Source organism: Lineus longissimus, chromosome 3 (assembly GCF_910592395.1).
Source record: "Lineus longissimus chromosome 3, tnLinLong1.2, whole genome shotgun sequence".
Lineage (NCBI taxonomy): Eukaryota > Metazoa > Nemertea > Pilidiophora > Heteronemertea > Lineidae > Lineus > Lineus longissimus.
In genome coordinates, this window is record NC_088310.1 from 20,699,193 (window position 1) to 20,714,287 (window position 15,095).

Here is a 15,095-nt window from a genome sequence, read left to right on the forward strand (position 1 = left end):
CCAGTTTATTTTCATCTCATGAGACATCATGGCTTACCTAGCATTAATTCTATCAATATCATGGTAGGTCTCTTGTTCCAGTTCGTTGGCAACTGCAACCACAGCCTGTACTCTCTCCTCATACGCATTGATATCAGTTTCAATGGCTTCATGTTTCTTCGTGGCGGCCTCAACGGCTGCGAGGTCATAGCCAAAGTTATCCTGGGCGACAAGACGTTGGTTCTCGCTCAGCCAGGTCTCACGCATACCGGCCTTGCGGTCAAAGCGGGCAGCAAGCTGTTCTAGTTTCTCTTGTCTGAAATGAATTGAAGGACATTAGCGTGAGTCTTTTTTATCTTTCAGCAACCATACGAGACAGCACTAAGATGATGTTCAGCCCTTTTCTTCAAATTCTTTATCAACTTGATTTAAGCTTCACGTGACGCAGTCATAAAAGCAATACCTTATCAGTTCCTCTCTTAGAGACAATTCTCTTTCGTGTTCTGCTTTCTCTAGTTTGTCCCAGGCCTTGTTGATGGCTGATATCATTTTTCCTTCTGAGGGGAAGTACGGCTTCTGGTTGTTGGCTCGCATCTTGCTCTGGAGGGTGAACAGCAGCACCTCAAGGTTTCCTTTTTCTACAAACCTACACAAGAAAATCAGGATTAAAAGTGAGACCACATTTCAACAGATTCGGAGTGTGAATGCATGTGTTGGGTAATAACTGATGTTTTGTGATCTCAATGACTGTATAAATGTTTGATGGTCTTTCAAATACTCAGCTACAACTTGCATGAGAAAACTCTCTAGACTTACTTGGGCGGTTTCTCAACAGTTCTGTACGTGTTGAACTGCGCCAGTTGCTGCTGAACACCCTGTAGGGAGTTCGAAAAGGTACGATCGTTCAGGACAGTGATGGTTTCTTCAATCCAAGCTAGGAGGTCGGAGGTCAGGCTTTCGTATTCTTCCATCATGCGTTCATTCTCAACTGCATGTCCAACGACCTAGGGGAAAGAAAAGGAACAGGTTATTTATTATTACATATTGACCATGTAATTGGTTGAAAGCAGTAATATTAAGTGCAGGTTAACTTGCATCCTTTTTGAGCAACGAGAGATAAATCTGATGAACAGCCTTGTAAAAATTGTATCTTTTTTGTTTGGTTTGGAACAATAGCAGGTTGTTACGATGTGTAAAATATACCAATTAGACATCATAACTATCTTCTTCCATAGCCGATTTTCCCTCAAGACATCGGGTGCCTGAGCTTACCTTTCCAATACGCTTGGTGTGGACTGTTTCTTGTTTCATTCTGGAGAAGTAGTGGTAGTAGGTGACCACATAGGTGATGACAGATTTCTCATCTGGGTGCTCTACACTCACATCTGAAAGAGGAACATTTTATTGGTGATGAATGTGCATATTCAAGACTCAAATCCTGGGATTTTTCAAATGGTTTATTACTAGTCCCCAATGGTAGCCAACGAACACTTATTATAATGAATAGAATTATGATTCTCCTTTAATCGCAATAGGGTCAGCCTACCTTCTGGGTCCAGGAGCCTGGTGAGGCCAAGTCTATCCTCAGCAACGCCAAAGGCGTTCTCCAAGTTGTACATAGGATTGGACTTGTGGAGTTTCTCATACTGGATCAGGTCAGGCCTGTGTTTGTGGATCAGGGCATTGAAGCCAAGACCATCCCTCCAGCTGGTTGTGAAGTTACGAATATTGACATTGGTATAGCCGGCAGTCTTCATCTGGCACCACAACAAGAGGGCGTCTTTAGCTGATTTGGTCTCGCTGTTGTCAGCTTCTTCGAATGTGATGTCTTGAATCTAGAAGATAAAAGATTATCGAGGTAACCACCTGAGGAGCATCTCTTACAATCACTTTTGCTGGTTTTGTACTTCAAACTCAAAGACACAAGATGCAAAATGCCTGAGGGGTTAAACAAATCCCGCCAGCACAAACCCTCATTACCAAGATGACACCATGAACTATTAATTTAGCCTACTGTAATAAGGTACTAAAGACAACTTCTACGAGTACGATGTACAATTCTCTTTATATCCAGACTAGCACACAAAACAAGTCTGAATTTGAACAATTTGTTATTTTGGCCTGTCAATGTTTTGTTTCTTTTTCCCTTATAATTCAGATATCAATGATTGCCTGCAATGGGATAATAATATACATGCGCATGATTTGTATGCTCAGTAAAGTGCCATTTGCAACAAAATGTCTCTCATCATTTATACTATTACCAGCTATGGGATTGATACAACAAGAGAATGCCAGTCCATATAGACAAGTGTACAGACAGTGGTGAATAATTTATGCAATATGATATGCGCACTGACAGTAAATGGGGTGTTGGTTGATGATTATGTTATGATTGCGTTCCAGATACTAGTACATTGTGATGCTGATACAGCAAGCCCTGAATATAGAGTGAATGGAATGGATAGGCCTACATAATTTCACAATACCAAAGACCCGTTAGAATAATGGGTGTTTTAGTCATTTAGGCATGATTTGATTATTTTTTAACATAGACAATATATTTATAGGAACCTGCCCAAGGCTAACACGCATTAGCCATATTTTGTATCATTATCATGGGGACTCTATGGACATGCAGACCATATCAAACATGTCCAATCAGTCCAAACTATCACCCGTATAACCCTGAACCATACACCATTATTTACTCTAACCCAGCTGTACTAATGTAAGGCTGAAATGACTCGCTCTCTTAATCAATAGTGTGATTAATATGCAATGCATAAGAGCATAAGAGCAAGTGATCTACCTATTTTGTTTGCAGAAGGCTACAGGCCAGAATGGCATCACATTGCAAAGCATCAACGATAGCATTGAATCCGCAGAACTGAGAGATGTGGAATAGTACGTGTATGAATAGGACTAGACTGAACATCCCATCCCGTTCTGTAAAGATTCTTGCTAACTGGAACATCTATTTTAAAATGAACAGATTAATAGACAGACGGAACTGTATATTCTTACAGTGTCAATGCATGGCATTCAAAATAGCCAGATCACCAACCCCCTACTCGGGCTTGACCTGATGCGAACTAGCTGTTGTGAACAGGATGTGGTCAGCCAACCATTAACCAATGTCAATAGGACCTGCATCCAGGTCAACAATGTGATGGACTTGGAGAAGACAAGCCTGACAATACCGTGGATGCTACATTGTTTAGGCTCCAAATCTGATTCTTGGATCGGAGACAGCATATCAGCTCCTATGGTTGTTGCCTGTATAAAGAAGGCCAGGGCCTTGTCCTCTCACATTGTAAGCTGCTTTTATAGAGCAGTAGCTGCCAAGCAGTACAGATAACTGCTTTCCGGAAACTTGCTTATAGTCAACACTGCCAGCAGTAAAACAGCAGATTTCTTAAAATCTCTTTTGGTCAGCAATATTTTTCAATAGACCTTGTTTTCTATATTGAACTTTTGGCCTATAGCACAACTTGAATAGTAGGCCTGCACCTTGTCATAAGAAATCCAAGATTTTTTACAAGGAAAACAAATCGGACCAATGGGCAGGCTTAGACTTAAAATCCAATAAACTAAGCAAGCACTAGCTTATCAAGTCTCAACACCAGACAGTTCATACACAGCACCGGCAATAAGCCTATACACACATAGTCTAACTGTACTGTATAGACAGTGGTGAATGTGAACAGTATGGTGAATCTGTCCGGGCCCTGGGATATCAGACGGATATTGATCAATATTCATGTCCCTGTTGTACTTGACGATAGACATCGAAATGCAAGCCCGCTCGGCCATAAAACATGAAAGACATCGTGATACTTGTGTGAATAGCTAGATTCGCATGAATAATCAGTTTTAGACCATTTACAAGAATATAATGCTGACATACTTTGACTCTTATTTCAATATCAGAGCTAATACCAGACAAAACCAACAGAAACTGGATAATTTACTGGATAATTTACAGGTCTTTATCACAACGAAATTAATTCAGTTTTTCATATTGCACCTGTATAGAATAGATGAAATATTATAGAACTGTGTACACAAACTAATAGAATATTCTAAGGACATGAAAAAATACCTTGATTAATCTGTAATAAACAGGCAAGAGCTACTTATGAAGACCTAGATATTAGAACTACAGTATGCATATAAGTGAACATGTAATTCAGTGAATGCCCCTCCCTCTTTGCGTGGTATGCGACCTCAAATTGATAATTGAATGACGAGGAAAAGTGGGACAGAGATATTATCAAGGCAATCCTGTTCTTGTAGCACATCAAGAGTACAGGAAATGAAATTTGTTGAACTGTTCATTCAAATCCTAAAAGTTCAGGAGAAAGAACTTTTAACATTTTGGGTGTCTCGGTTTGCTTAGGTGTCTCGACAGAAAAACCCAAGGCACATACTGGATAGCCCTGCAAATATAGCTTTACTTTCATCCAATACTGAAACTCCCAGGCTTGAAGAGCACCAAAACAGTTTATTTTGTGGAAACCCACAGACTCTTTTTTGAGGCTTAATGGCCCTCTTGAAGAAGGTTTTCCCCTTCGGCCTTGTTCGATTTGCCTCGAGCAATGGTCAAACACTGCCACACCAATAAGAAACTACTGAGAACCCTTACCTGGAATCTGAGGATAATGGTCCAAATGAGACCCAGAGTTAGTCTGGGGTTTCCATCAACAATATCGTGAGCACCCATGTTTTCAAGGTGGACACGCTGCTCATTCAGAAAAGTGAGTGACTTGTCCACATTTTCTAGGCAGTGAATTCTCATTTTTCCTTTGGTCGGGTATGGCTGAAAAGATAAGAGTTTTAGCAGTTTAGCAGCATCAATCAAGGGAGGATCGGACCCGAGACAACAGTAGTTTGTTTCATAAAGTAATCAATTTTAAGGTCAAGTTGCCAATTGGCTAACCTGCAATTCATTTGTAGAGACTGTGTTCCTTCAAAAACCAGTGGTCCTTCAACATATTTCTGGGAAAAGGTGGGATATCTGGTTGCTGGTATGACAACCTCACTTAACAAATGTTACCAAACAAGAAATCCGGTGGTCACTGGCAACGTGATGGCTGCCAAAATTGCATCCTGGATTTACATGTAAGCCTGAAATAAAAATACTCACCAATCTTTCTCCAGACAGAACTTCTAGCAATTTGATTAACATGTGACCATCTCTTAAATCCACATACAGGTCGTTGATCTTGCAGTTTACGCGAGCCAAGTGTGAGTTCACCCACTTACAGAAGGTTTTCTTCTGTACAGTTTCACGCTCATCTGAAAGACACAAAAGATGCAACGGTATCGTCAGTAAGTTCAGATGAAAGAGGAATTTCGTATTATGCTTTCGAAGTCAATATCTACTTACAGCTTCATATCAACTGGACCCAAGGCCTTCGAGACCACGACTGTCTCCAGCCTTCTTTTATCAGCTTCCCAAATGCACCATGATTGTGACTATGTCTCTCATCTTTTCATCAGCTTTTTAACCATACAAACCTGATATACACGATCCTGATTAATCCTGCCTTCAGTTTTACAGCAAATTGCATCGAGACAAAAAGAAGCTTACGTGCGAAATCCTTCATGTATTTTTCAAGCACATCAGTATGGACAGAGGTTTTTCTTTGCCACATCTCAAGACTTGGAGGTGGTAGATCCGACACAACTGAGAATTTTCTGTACATCCTCTGCGAACACTGAACCCCAGATTCTGGAGTAATGGACAACCTATGCGGCATGTCGCCTCCTAAATCTGGCGACAAAGAGGGCCGATGTGGTGATTTGGCCCCTGGGTCTGGGGATGTAGAAAGACGTCGTGCCATGACGTTCATCCCTGAATCAGGAGCTAAGGATAGTCTCCTCAACATGATTGCATTATTCCAAACTGAGGACAACCTCTGAACTGTCCAACCCCAAACTTTGAAGGGAAATGAGTTTGTGCATTTTTATTTCCATCAGATATATACAGAGCCCGATTGCAACAATAAAGATTGCTCTGATAATCAAATGCCCACAACCTTCGAACATAACAGACCGGACATTCGGATCATAAACTTGCTGACTGAACACCTACAACAAGTATATTACTGTCAATGATGGAGACATACTGTCTCAACACCTAAGGTCAGGAAACTTATTCCTACATGTATAGTACCCATTTCATTTTTGAGAAAGATACTTTATTTTCTCAATTTCCAGTCTTTGACAGCCGAGGATGCCACAAATCATATTAGGTTGGGTACCCCACAATCGCTGTTGCCCATGGATGATTTAATGCATTTGCACCAACCCGGCAATGAGAAATAAAATGGTTCTCTTGCATAAACAGGAAAATGACTTGTGCCAGGATAACTACACCAGGGATCATTTCATTTTAGAGGTTTATTCTTCAGGCTTGGATGATATGACATCGATTGGCACCTTAGATTTAACTGGAATTTATGTCATACCCCCTCCTGACATAAACTGACAAGAGGCAGGAACCTCTTTGATGGCAGCCATCTTTACATGGAGTACCATGTACGGCATACCAGTTTGTATACATCATGGTCGAAGCTATGAATAAAACGGTACCTTTGAGCTCCTTGATTTTGATCATGAAGATGTCCTCCCCCGTAGGAGCATCATGGTCCGGCATGGTTGTAGTCTTTGACATTTTGGCAACGTCAATGTCCTCCGAAAGTGTGTAAATTACTTCAACAGCATTGAGAAACTACAAAACCTACGCCAAACACAAATCAAGCTCCTGGCCGGCCGCTTTGCAGTGACCCAGCCCTAACTACCAGCACTTCTAACATGGACTTATTGTTTCATGGTGGTACATTATTGAATAGAAAATTGCTCCACCTCGAATTTGCCTGCAATCTAGGACATTCTTATTATTTGCAAGCCCATTATATCATGAAATGAGGGCTATTAACGGTAATAAATGAGCAATGAAATCAGCAGAATTACAGCGGCCTGTGCTGCAAAAGGTCCAAATTGCTCAGTTTGCCTGCACCAGAGCTTTAGGGAGGACAGACATGTACGATGAGACATTCTCAATGCAGCATTACAGAATCTGGTGGACAAGATCCCAGTAAGTATTAAGCTAACAATTGTAGTTCTTTTCCTTTCGATTTTACCCTCAGTTGAACAGGGGCTATCTTCAACAAGGGCTGATTTGAATGAAGTCATGCTCAACTTTGACGTGACTGATTTCCAGTCTGTTCTTGCCTCTGTGACACGTCTGCCAAAATGTATTTTTGTTCTTGGATACTGTATACTGTGTATTGGCATCGCTAAGCTCGATGAAGTGGTCTAATTCACCTTTTTGCCTTTGATCAGCACTCCTAATTTGAGAATTTATGGGTTATTATAATTGCCCTTAATCATACACTGACCACCTGTCTAATGACAAGGCTCAGTCTGAAGTTGGCTGCTTTTAAATTTTTGTTTCTCAAAATGTGTCAAACCAAACCTCAGTTTTCAAGTAAATCCTGTTTTCATCACAGAGTACCCTGGACAAGATGCCACCACTAGTAAAAGTAGAACAGATTGTCAGCCATTAAATATCAAATGATACACATGTATTATCAAATAAAATACTGCATACCAGTTAAATAGCTATCTCAATAGAAAATCAACATGTATGCATAACATGAAGAGCAATCTTCCGATGATTGGAAATAATTACTTCCTGAATGACCCATCACAGATGGCAGCACAGGCCAGTCATTGCATCGGTGATGTAATCACAATACATGTCAGTATTGGTACTCTTGCCATGATGAAATGGGCAGTGTGGTTTCCATGCAAAAGCTTTACATAATGCTAGAGCCCGCGCAGAGGAGTCGTCCCATCTGACTGGCTGAATGACCTCTCAGAATGAAGCCATCCATGTTCGTGGATGTGAGTACCCATAAACTAACACACATCATACAGTCTGTAGCTATTCTATGAGCTGCATTATTCATGATATATTGATTTCCCTTTGAAGCTTTTAGTGTCATGACTGCTGCCTGTTTACAGGCCACTTGTACATGTACATATCTCAAAACCACTACAAACGCCAGCAGAGCATAATAATGCATACAATACACTCTGGCAAAACTACAATTGTTGCAGCAATTGAAATTGCAGTACACAGATGCAGGTGGCAAACTTTCAAAGACTTGGTTTCTACAGGTTTTTTCCATACAAGCCTTTGAATAAGATTATAAGAGTAATACAATGCGGAGATCTGCCTTGCCACCAGTCAGGCCCTACATCTGTATGTTCTGTTGTACCACTACCAGGTCTATCCATGCACATTTCTACTTACCTGTCTGGAGCACATTGGAATATCAATCTCGTTGGTCCCAACATGTTTGCTTCTTACCCTCAGTATAAAGCCAATGCGCTCTAAACATTCTTTCGAATTAACTCACCTTACTTAGAATAGATTCTACATGCGTACCTAGATTCTACACAATGTCTACACTGCGTGTACCATATATGGTTACAGGAAAATCCGTCCCCGGATAATTCGTCCCCGGAAAATTCGTCCCCGCAAATTCGTCCCCGGATAATTCGTCCCCAAGGAAAATTCGTCCCCGAGGATAATTCGTCCCCGAGGATAATTCGTCCCCGGAAAATTTGTCCCCGAGGATAATTCGTCCCTGGAAAGTTCGTCCCCGAGGATAATTCGTCCCTAGAATATTTTACAAAGTTGAAAGTTGGGGGTTACAGGAAATATATAGAATATATATAGAATATTTTACAAAGTTGAAAGTTTCTGACTTTACTTTCTAAGTCTTGTCGAATGGACTGTAGTAATAACTACTACTTTCGATTTTTCTCATTCAGTGTAACACCTCTCTTTACTACCATACAGCTAGTTACCTCCCCCACTATTTTTATAGTAGGTAGAAGTAGGCAGGCGAAATATTTTATTGAAGAATTTTGAGCTTTTCTTTCATTTTGACCAGTAAAAATACTTATTTGAAAAAAAAAAATTATTTCCCCTGCCTACCTCTACCTACTATGAAAAGAGTGGAGTAGGTAACTAGCTAGTAGGGTAGTAAAGAGAGATATAATGAATGAGAAAAGTCGAAAGTAGTAAGTAGTAGTTATTACTAGAAAGTAATGTCAGAAACTTTCAATTGTTGTTTGATTTTCCGGGGACGAATTATCTTTGAGGACAAATTTCTCAGGGACGAATTATCCTAGGGGACATATTTTCCGGGGACGAAATTTTCCTCGGGGACGAATTTTCCAGGGACGAATTATCCTCGGGGACGAATTCTCCAGGGACGAATTATCCTCGGGGATGAATTATCCGGGGACGAATTTTCCTCGAGGACGAATTTTCCGGGGACGAATTTTCCTAGGGGACGAATTTTCCGGGGACGAGTTTTCCGGGGACGAATTTTCTGGGGACGAATTTTCCTAGAGCCACCATATATGTACCTTGTATTGTACTTCCTTGTAAAAACAATGATTCTATACAACAATATCATTACAATTTCAAGAACTCAATAGTAATACTAAGGCAAGGTCGACAAGTTCAATGTAAGCATCATCCATTTTGTAGCACGTACAATTTACACTAAAGCCGTCTTAGACTACTTCTAACTCACCAAGTAGACCTTTGGTAGATTTTCTACAATTTGCATTATCTTCAACCTTCAAAGTTTGTCTTTGTTTTACAACATGTACATATAGAACACTCACCTGCTAAGGCCTTGATCCTGGACCTCTCAAACAACTTCGACGAGTTGTCACCGCTTTCCCAATCATCATTGGTCATATTATTCTGCATGTTCTGGTTGGGATCTCCCCAACGTACCCCGGTAGGGATAGAAGTATCAATCTCTGTCATCTTGGCTCAGTTAAGAGTACATGTACATCAAACTAAGGTCCTGAAAAGAATAAGTAAAACCATTCTACAACATACTGAAACAATGCACTGAGAGGGACACTGCACCAATGCTATTGCCAGGTTTCAGACTGCCTTTGCATTTTGTATTTCTAACCATCAGAACACTTTAAATGTCATATTATGTACATATTTCTGTATGTCTGGCAGTCGTTGCCACCAGATGTGGCAAAGACAGTGCACTTGACTAGGATGAAATGAGCAAATCACCGAAATATTTCACCACTTCTTGTCTCCGGGTCCATGAAAGAACACAAGGACAGTTTAAATCTCATGTTTTTTTCTCTTCAGTTCAGACAGTCAGATGGAAGAACACAACACACCCCAAATAGGCCAGTCCTCAGAGCAAATAACACAGCCAGGGGATTAAAATCATAGCAATGGTAAGGATATGTCTTAAAGATGTAAAATATTATATTTTATTCTGCAAGCCAACCACTATTCTACTGTACAGAGCAATAAGAAAATCAATAAATGCGACTGCGACTGCTGCAGCACACACCACAACTTGTCTGTGGTACTGGTAGATCCCTCATAGTGCATCATGCCCTGATCCAGCAGGCGACTAAAGAATGCGCAGGATGACTCATGCAACAACTGGCATTAATAGCGACATGAGAATGTTCTGTGCATGATTATGAACATATCCAATCCTCCTAAAGGTGAAGGCTACATGCACATGTACCCGAGAACAAATCCGCAGATTCATAGAGTAGCTGTATGCTCCAAATTACAGTAAATCCCACTCAAAATATCTTCATACAAATAATGATTTTTGCAAGCCGCAGGCAGAGATGTGTTCCTTATTTTATCATTGTCATCTGGTGTAAAAGCCACCATTCTGAAAGTGAAAGAACACCTGCCTCAAGCAACTGGAGTATCACAGACAATTTTGATAAGTTTTGCACTGACCAGTCAATTGAGTCATGCATTTCACCTGTGACTAAGGGTCACAGTGGCCAATGGCAATGTCTGAACTACTTATTTTATCTTTGCAAGGCCTTCCGACGTGTTCTTTTGTTTGGTGAAAAGAAAATGGTGCCTTTGCCGGTGATGTCTTCCCCATATTCTCATGTCATTGATTGTTGTGTGTCACGAGGTGAAGGAACCAAGATTGTGTCCGAATGTCTACACTATCAGTATACTATCACGTCATCAGTGTGCAGCATTCATGCATCTCGACCCAATTGTGACTGTTCCTCATCCAAATTAACCTCACAATAGAGCCTTCTGATTGGTTTGTTTCTTAACAGTGGTGCAGCACTTTTGATTTAGCCCTAGGCGTAGGCCTACCCCGCTTTTGGATATTTTAATTTTTTTTACAACCACTCCATTCAACATTATTTTGACTTAAGAAGTTAGCCCGGAGGTGGCAACAGTATGGTTTAGACAATGGAAGACTGCTGAAATATGGAATCTGCAAACTGGTTAAGTGAGGATGCAATCATTCCGGATTCCACATTTTACTATTTTTAGCATCCTATTGATATTGTCTAAACCGTACCGTCGCCACTTCCGAGCCAACTTCTTAACCAAGACAGGAGGGGAAAACTCTTGAAATCACACCCAAATTCTGCAGGTCAAATATCCGAGATTGACGCCAAAACAGACGCATCATTATCACTGAATTACAATCATTGAAGAAGTAGGCCTATAGACATGATTGATAGACATGGTAGGTGATGCTGTGTACTGTAAAAGAAGTGCCCAACCCACTTTTGCAGTCTCCCTCATAATCAGTCAAAATAACTTCAGCTACAGGAGGCTTGGCACAGTATTTACATTTATTCTACACTGAGCAACACGACCAGATGGTAGAAATATGTAGGAGAGGTCTTATGGGACATTACCAACACATAAAACTATGAACATTCATTGACAATATCAAATCTAGCACAGCTTTTCGTGACCTTCTGACTCCACTGAAGAAGCAGGACGCCATTTTGTTTCTTCACGGGGAGGTGCCATCCCGATAAAATGTTCAAAAACCGGCCGCTGTTTTCTTGTCTTACAGCAGCGCATCCATTAATATAATAACCTACCCAAAATCTAAGAACTCCCTTCTTTCTAACTGGTCAAGCTACGTGACCTCCTGTCCTGTTATTTCGTAAATCCACCCCGTTTTTCTTATCCTTTGCTAGAATTTTGCTGCTGAAGATAGCAGGAACCCGACGCGAGCCAGGCCACTGATGCTAAAAAGTAGTATCCTTCCGCAGGAGCCACTCATTTAGAAAGTAGATCTAGAAATAGCACTGCAGACTCCGTTTTACTAGAATATCACCTAAAATGTTTCCTCTATCTGATAAAATAACGGTTTTATCGTTTATTTTCAAGCTAAATAAAAGAAGATAGATGAAGAATATGGTGAGACCAGTGGAATGATTTGATAAATGTAAATGATGTCATAGTATTATGGGATTTCTGAATATCCGGCTAATGAATTATTCATGAGATTCTTTCAATGTCAGCATAATGACCCACCCTCGCACTCCTTTTATGGGATACCACTTGGTAAACACAAACAAAAGCACGTGCTGAGTCCCACTGTTGAATACATGTTTCAAAATTCAATGTAACAACCAGCCTAACTTATAGGAGATTGTGAATACCGGTATTTTAACTGAAAGACTGTTACCTGGTCCTAAGAAAATGATAAAAAGAACGTTAACGTTAATTGATTCCCTTCCCATATGAATTAACTGAGTTTGGCACTATTATCAGTTTGGTACTAATAAACTCTTGATACTCATAAACTCCTGCATCAGTTTTGGCAGTTCCAAAAGACTCAACCAAACAAAACCGAAGGAGAGATAATAACTCAATAATTGAATTTGGAAAACAATTTTGTAATGAACATTTCTTTTCCTTTATTTAGGTCATTTCTCCCTTGGGTGTCCTTTTAAAACCAAATGCATGTATGGTTCCTCTTATCTTATCTAAACTCCTGGTAAAAATCCTTTCTAAGTGGTCAATAGACCTTCATGACCTGCATGCATATCATTGGACCAAGCACTGACCTCTTAAAAAGTGTGTGCAGTACCAGGCAAGCTTACACTCATCGGTATCATCATTCCATCCACAAACAACTATCCCTACTAAGGTGCCATTCCCATCCAGTTAATTCATCAGCCAGCACCATAGATTAATTGTGGCATTTTGTGCAATCAACCCATTACAAACCAATTAGACTGACTGTATCGAGTACCATGCAAGACAAAGCAATTTGTCACCTATTTATATCATTTCTACAGTCATTTGAACTTTTTTGATAATATTTTACAGAGTACATCAGTTCTGTCCTGCTTATCATACTGGGAATCATGGAGGTGACATTACTATACCCAAAATGTCTTTGGGGGCAAAATAAGTGTCCTCCCTCCTGAACCCCACGATACTCAATAATGAATTCTTGGAGGTGACAACTTCATTGAATCAAAATGTCCTTGGATGTTCTATGAATACCATTCTCACATCTCCTCTGGGTGCAATTTATTGAAAGCGTCACCATCATTAAATAACATCATAAATTGGTGCGAGTGCACCAAAAGAGTAAATCTAAATGGAAGTACTACGGTGGTTGTCTCTTTGGAGTAGTGGGTGTCCTCTTTGGAGACAATTTTGCATCATCAGGTGCGACTTGGTTGGACTCCCAAAGACATAGTTACCGTCTACCTGGTGGCTGTTGCAGAGGCAAGTTAGCAGTCATCTGTCTGTTTTGACACTGATCTCCCCCATTGTAGAAACAGATGTCACAACTACAAATTGTAAGTTAGATCGGGCAGAGTATGTGGAAGCAGCAGCCGGAGGTGAACGTCGGCCTCCCAGCCAGAGAACACCTCACACAACCTGGTGCTATACTAGTATTAGCAAGAGACAATAAGGACAAGTGCCTACTCATATAGGCCCTTCCTGCTCTTGACCTTTTGACTTTCTTGCCGATATAACAGCTTTTATCAGTGTGCAGTGTATTGAGATGGAAAAATCTAAGTGATGTGATGTTCCTGTCACTGACTTCACTGCCACAAGTGTCCTTCCATAGCAGGCCTTTGCATCTTTCCTTAACAATTATTTTTAGAAACTATCCAAATGCCTGCTATGGGAGGAGGATGGCTGCAAAAGACTATCATCAATTGGAAGTTTAGATCATGTGAGGTTGCTGTGCACAATGCCCTTATTCCTCTTATCTGTTTAGTGCTTCATTAATGGTATTGTGACCACAATTGTGACACTCAAAATGATCCTGTATTGGATGGTGCAAGAACAAATAACAAAAGAGAATAATTAAGAACAATTGTGTTTGTTTTATTATACTCTGTAATGACCATGAATAGAACTCATCATTGTCTTATATACATGTACATCTGACAGCGGGAAACAAATTTGGTTTTTGGGTTCATTCAGTATGGTGGCCAAATAACGCTACGTTATTTCCTCCTGGAGACGTCCATATGAACTGGAATACATCTTTTCAGCCAACCTGACCCCCTGGGCTATGATGGAAATCAGAACAACTATGGTGTAGAACATGAAGACATCCAGAAATTGCACCAATATTTTCATAATCCCATTGGCTATCAACAATATATAAACTCATAATATACATTTATACATACAATTAATGGATAGAAATATACAATCTAATTTGTAAATTTAGCACATTTTAAATCCATTAGGTTACAATGTACCCATCACATTTTGATCAGAATATCAGAAATACCACAGAACCCTCTAAAGGGACACCTCTCTTATGGGACACCTTTCCTCTTCAAGAAGGACACTAAATAGTGGTCCGAAGATTCCACTTCAATACTTGTAGTCAAGACAAGGTGCCCATAGTAGAGAGGTTGTACCAACAACCCATTATGAAGATTAAAATGGTTTCTGAGCATTTTCAAGGGAGCACTTCAATGCAATATCATTTCCTTGAATACACAAAATATGGCAGGTTTGAATATAATTTATACATTTAGAGGAGAAAACAGTATCTTACACATGATACATCTGGAGCTTTTAGCACAGCAGCAACAGTTTCCCTTGATAGCAGGGAACAGATACCTGCCCAACAACTAGTTCATCAAGGGTGGCTATAGGCAGGAGCTAAGTGAGGCAGGTTAAAGTCTGCAAAGTGCGCGATACGTCACACTTGTATTTGGATAGTTTTTATCACAAAGTCAAAGAAGATCAAATTCAG

The 15,095-nt window shown here is 40.2% G+C and overlaps 1 protein-coding gene and 1 long non-coding RNA gene across 9 annotated transcripts in view; one reads left to right on the forward strand and one right to left on the reverse strand.

The window, feature by feature from the left end:
- The window catches only part of LOC135484188 (spectrin beta chain-like), a 41,329-nt gene extending 29,241 nt beyond the window's left edge, over window positions 1–12,088 (reverse strand). For 7 of the 8 annotated variants that reach the window (XM_064765397.1, XM_064765404.1, XM_064765403.1 and 4 more), the window contains exons 1-9: window positions 11,947–12,088; window positions 9,700–9,887; window positions 5,129–5,280; window positions 4,628–4,801; window positions 1,526–1,814; window positions 1,252–1,364; window positions 796–983; window positions 443–625; window positions 38–295 (exon numbers count right to left, since the gene is read on the reverse strand). In XM_064765397.1, the coding sequence (XP_064621467.1) occupies window positions 38–295; window positions 443–625; window positions 796–983; window positions 1,252–1,364; window positions 1,526–1,814; window positions 4,628–4,801; window positions 5,129–5,280; window positions 9,700–9,847 (1,505 nt within the window). In that variant the 5' untranslated portion in view covers window positions 9,848–9,887; window positions 11,947–12,088. Of the gene's footprint in view, window positions 1–37; window positions 296–442; window positions 626–795; window positions 984–1,251; window positions 1,365–1,525; window positions 1,815–4,627; window positions 4,802–5,128; window positions 5,281–6,579; window positions 6,747–9,699; window positions 9,888–11,946 lie in introns of those variants that run through there. The other variant, XM_064765400.1, reaches the window with a different exon arrangement.
- LOC135484190 (uncharacterized) lies at window positions 6,987–11,953 on the forward strand. Its single transcript, XR_010446430.1, has 3 exons — window positions 6,987–7,084; window positions 10,196–10,287; window positions 10,904–11,953. It is a non-coding gene; the product is annotated as an uncharacterized LOC135484190 (long non-coding RNA).
- Window positions 12,089–15,095: the final 3,007 nt, after the last annotated feature.